This window comes from Orycteropus afer, unplaced genomic scaffold, assembly GCF_000298275.1.
Source record: "Orycteropus afer afer isolate SDZICR_OR568_19922 unplaced genomic scaffold, OryAfe1.0 scaffold00443, whole genome shotgun sequence".
Lineage (NCBI taxonomy): Eukaryota > Metazoa > Chordata > Mammalia > Tubulidentata > Orycteropodidae > Orycteropus > Orycteropus afer.
Window position 1 is genome coordinate 1,738,762 of NW_006922030.1, and position 5,033 is coordinate 1,743,794.

General features: G+C 34.9%; 1 protein-coding gene across 1 annotated transcript in view; it reads left to right on the forward strand.

Annotated features, from left to right (window-relative positions):
* Nucleotides 1–5,033, forward strand: part of TLL1 (tolloid like 1) — a 381,362-nt gene that overhangs the window by 296,046 nt on the left and 80,283 nt on the right. Inside the window, exon 13 of the mRNA XM_007954208.2 lies at nt 3,761–3,956. Within this exon, the coding sequence (XP_007952399.1) occupies nt 3,761–3,956 (196 nt within the window). The remainder of the gene's footprint in view (nt 1–3,760; nt 3,957–5,033) is intronic.

Below are 5,033 nucleotides of genomic sequence, written 5' to 3' on the forward strand. Positions count from 1 at the left end.
CTCCTCGGAAGGAAGGTTGGGCAATCCTACTTCCGTAGTGATACTGCCTCGGAAACCCAAGGAGGGGTCGCTATGAGTCAGGGCCGACTCAACGGCACATAACAACAACATAAATTATTGAATTGTATGTTGAAAGGTAGTTGACAATGTGATAATTTTCATGTTGTTTATTTTAAATTATAAGGGTCTGTGCTTTCTAGTTAACCTCAAATAAACTGTTGGCTTTGATAAGACTCTACAGCTAGTGTCCATTTTCTATGAAAACATAAAAGTATAAATTAAATTTGTAAATATTCTTATAATTTTTAAATTAATTTATATTTAAATTTTGACTATTTTTAAAATGGACATTGAAAGAGAAAATAGGTCCATGAACACATAGTTCTACATAAAGTTTCATAAGTCAATAACCTGACCTAATATTTGCATTTAGTTGTTAAGAAAAGCTATTGTCCATCAACATTCTTTAAGGACATGGAAAAATCAATCACTAATTTTAAATGAAAAGGAAAGAGAATACAGATAAACAAAGCACTACTGAATAAGACAAAGTAGGTGGTCTTACATTCTCACATCTCAAAAAGCTGCTATACAGCCACAGTAGTCAAAACAGCCAGACATTGGTACAACAATATATACATGTAGACTAGTGGAGCAAAATTGAAAGTCCAGAAATAGATCCATCCACCTATTGACAGCTGATCTTTGACAAAAGGCCAAAACTCATTCAATGAGTGAGAGATAGTGTCTTCAACAAATGGTGCTGCAGAACTGGATATCCATTTGCAGAAAATGAAACAAGATCCGTACTTCAAATCATATACATACACACAAAGAAAAAACTCAAGATGCATCAAAAACCTAAATGTAAAACCTAAAACTATAAAGTTCATTAAAGATAAAATAGAGGCAAACTTAGGGGCTCTAATTTATGGTATAAATAGACTATCAAGCATAACCCAAAATACATGAACAGCAGAAAATTAACTAGATGACTGGCACCTTATAAAAATTGAATTCTTACCTGCATCAAAGACTTCTCCAAAAGAGTATGAAGAGAACCTAAAAACTGGGAAAAAACACTTGGCAACAACATATTAGACAAGGCACTTATCTCTAAAATTATAGAAAATTTCAACTACTCAACATCAATATGACAAACAATCCAATTCAAAAATAGGGAAAGGATATGAATGGACACTTCACCAAAAAAGATATTCAGGTAGCCAACAAACACCTAAAGAAATGCTCATGATCATTAGCTATCAGAGAGGGCAGATCACAACAACAATGAGATATCATCCGACTCCAGCAATAGTAACAATGTTCAACAAGGCTGAAATAACAAATGCTGGTAAGGTTGTGGAGAGATTGGGACCATCATACACTGCTGGTGAGACTGTATAATGTTACAGTCACTGTGGAAAACAGTATGGAGCTTCCTTAAAAAGTCGGAAATAGAAATACTATTTGATTAGCAATTCTATTACTAGAAATATATCCTAAAGAGGTGAGGCCCAGGATATGACTAGATAATATGCACTCCCATGCTCATTGCAGCACTATTTACAATAACAAAGAGATGGAAAGAACCTAAGTTCCCATAAGCAGAAGAATGGATAATCAAACGATGGTACACACAATGGAATCCTATAAAACTTTAAAGAATAATGAAGAATCAATAAATCACCTCATAATGTGGATGAACTTGGAGGACATTATGCTGAGTGAAATAATTCAATCACAGAATGACAAATATTGTATTAGTCCACTATTATAAAATGTCAAGGAAAGGTTTACACAGGGAAGAAAATTTTATTTGTTGCTTACCAGGGTAGGGAAAAGAATAGAATGATGGGAAAATGAATAGATAATTAATTAAAAGAGAGGTTTGATATAGGTGAAGGATTTTTTTTTTTTATACTTGCTTTGGGTGCAAATTTACAGAACAGAATTTGTTTTACATTCAACAGTTTGTGTACATTTGGTTTCACTCCCCGATTGCCATCCCCAGCCCTAAACTGCTCTCGTCCTCTCCCTTCCCTATGTCACCCCCATCCCTGTGCTCTTCTTAGTTATGCACGCCTGTCTGTCCAGCTTCCCTCCATGAGAATGCTGCCCATCTGGTGCCCCATGACCGATTGTTCCAAGGGGTGTATCTCAGTAGAGTAAGTGGGTGCATCCCTCTGGGTTGGATGTTCTTCATGTAAGTCTTTCTACTGTTGGGCTGAGAGCCAGGCCTTGGGAGTGAGTTCTATCCCAGGCCCAAAGTGTATTCCAGGGCCACCAGACTCAATCTGACCAGTAATTCTGGTCATTATTGTGTTTTTGAAATTTGTTCCACGTTTTTCCTCCCACTCTTTCAAGGATCTCCAGTTCTGATCCCTTCCCAAGTGGTTGGCATTGGTAGCTGGGCACTATTTAGCTCTTCTGGTCTCAAGGTCGATCATATCCTAGGGCTGATTGTTTCCAAATGACATTGGTTTTCTTCACTCTTTTTTGCTTCAAACAAGAGGAGACATTAGCTGCATTTTAGATGGCCACTCAAAAGTGTTTACGACCCCACTGGCTACTCACCAAATTAGGCGGCGGAACAAGATTTTTATGTATTATGTTGTGCCAATTGAGCCTGGTGTCCCCCAATATTATGGTCCCGAGTCAGCAGACCTGATGGTTCTCCCAGGGTGTTTGGCTGTTTCTGAGGGATTACTCCAAGTCTGTCTTCTGTTGCTTCTGTAATGATTGTGGTTATTTTGTGTCACTAGGATATATATTTTTTTTTCATTTTTTAAATAAAAGAAATAAGATTAGCCATTAGTTGATAGCTTTTGAAACTAGGTTATGGGCACATGAAGGTTCATTGTACTAGTCTTTGTTTCTGTTTAAAAATGTTTTATATTTTTGAAATAAAAGGACAAAAAAAAAAAAAAAGAAAAGAAATTGACTTCCTTCAGGTTGTGGGTTAAGAAGAGTATGTTGAGGTAAAAAGCTCATCTAAGCCAAGCCATGTTACCTTGAGAAAGGAAAGCCAGTGCTGATTCTACAATACAGTAGTTTTTCTACACACATCTGTGCTAATAATGGGTAAAGAATTTTATAGTCTGAGAAGAAATGTAATCCTATATTATCAGATTTTCTTTTCCAAAAAGGATGTATAGCTTAAAATAGTACTATATTTCTTGATAGAATTTGAATCCAGCTTCTTTTTGAATAAAATAAAAGTTTTGTTGATGAACTCTGGTTAATTTTTATAATGATGTTTCACACAAATTTTACGCATTTCTTAACTGTATTTGGCCTTGATGCTTTATGATGATTTAAATATGTTTATTTTCTTTAGCTCTGTTTATCAAAGAGTCACCACTTGCATTTTGCATTTTTTTTTAATTTTTATTGTGATTTGGGTGAAATTTACAAAGCAAATTCATTTTCCATACAGCAGTTCATTTACATTTTATCTCATGACATTGACAGCATTGCAATTTTTTTTTCCCAAAGGCAGTTAACTTCTGTTGATCCTGAGTCATGTAAGAACATGAATATTTTTTTATTTTTTTCCTATCTACTAAAAAAATATGTCCTTTATTTATATACATTGTAACTATCACTCATGTACCATCATGGGAAATGCTCTCATTTCATATAAGTACTCTTTTTATATTAACATTCTAGTACTATGTCACTGATAGTACATAATAATCTTTCTATAAAATTTTTATCTAAAAATGAGATATATGCTCAGATATTTCTATTGTTGCAGATTGAGAGACACGACAGCTGTGCCTACGACTACCTGGAAGTCCGAGATGGAACCAGTGAAAATAGCCCTTTGATAGGGCGTTTCTGTGGTTATGATAAACCTGAAGATATAAGATCTACCTCCAATACCCTGTGGATGAAGTTTGTTTCTGATGGAACTGTTAACAAGGCAGGATTTGCTGCTACTTTTTTTAAAGGTAAACTTGAAATAATTTACAAATGTGAGATGTTCTCTGTTAGGAATTAAATGTGGTATTTATGTTTGGTTTAGAGGATAACTAGATTGAAGTTGTACTGAACAGTGAAGTATGTACTGTGATAAGGATATTTATGTGGTTTTTGATGAAAAAAGTTATTATTGAAATACTGGAATAGTGAACTTTGTAGCAAAGAGTAAGTTCTCCATTAGAACACTCACTACCTCTTTTTATTAAAAAGGCAAAAGAAAAAAACAAAAAAGGAAATTTAAACAGTGATAAAATATTGGCAGTACATATATTTAATGAAGAATTCATAACCAGAAAAGGATTTACAGATACAAAATTCAATTCATTTTCATATCACAGATTTTCTAAACCATCCCTTATAGAACAATGGTTCCTCGTATTGGAAATAATCCATGGCCTCTTTACCAGAATATTCTGATTTTTAACATATTTTTTGACAAAGAATTATTACTGATCACCTTTAATTTTCAACTCCATGACTAAATTTTTGGTTATGTTCATGCTCCATATTTGACATTTATTTCTGTTGTTGTTGTTAGGTGCCATTGAGTAGGCTCCGACTTATAGTGACCCTGTGTACAGCAGAACAAAACACTGCCTGGTCCTGTTCCAGACTCACAGTCCTTGCTATACCTGAGCCCATCATTGAAACCACTGTGTCAATCCATCTTGTTGAGGGTCTTCCCCTTTTTTTGCAGACCTTTCACTTTACCAACCATGATATCCTTCTCCAGGGAATGGTCCCTTCTTAAAACTGATGGTGTAGTGCCTACGACATTAGACTACTAACCATCCATAAGGAAGACTGGGCAATCTACTTCCATAAAGATTTACCATCTTGGAAACGTTGAAGGGTTCTTTATGAGTTGGAATCAACTTGATGGAAGTGAGGAGGTTTTTTTTTTTTTTTTGACAACATGTCCAAAGTAAGTCAGGACATTCTTGCTTCCAAGAAGCATTCAGGCTACACTTCTTCCAGGACAGATTTGTTAGTTCTTTTAGCAGTCCATGGTATTTTCAGTATTCTTTGCAAACACCACAACTCAA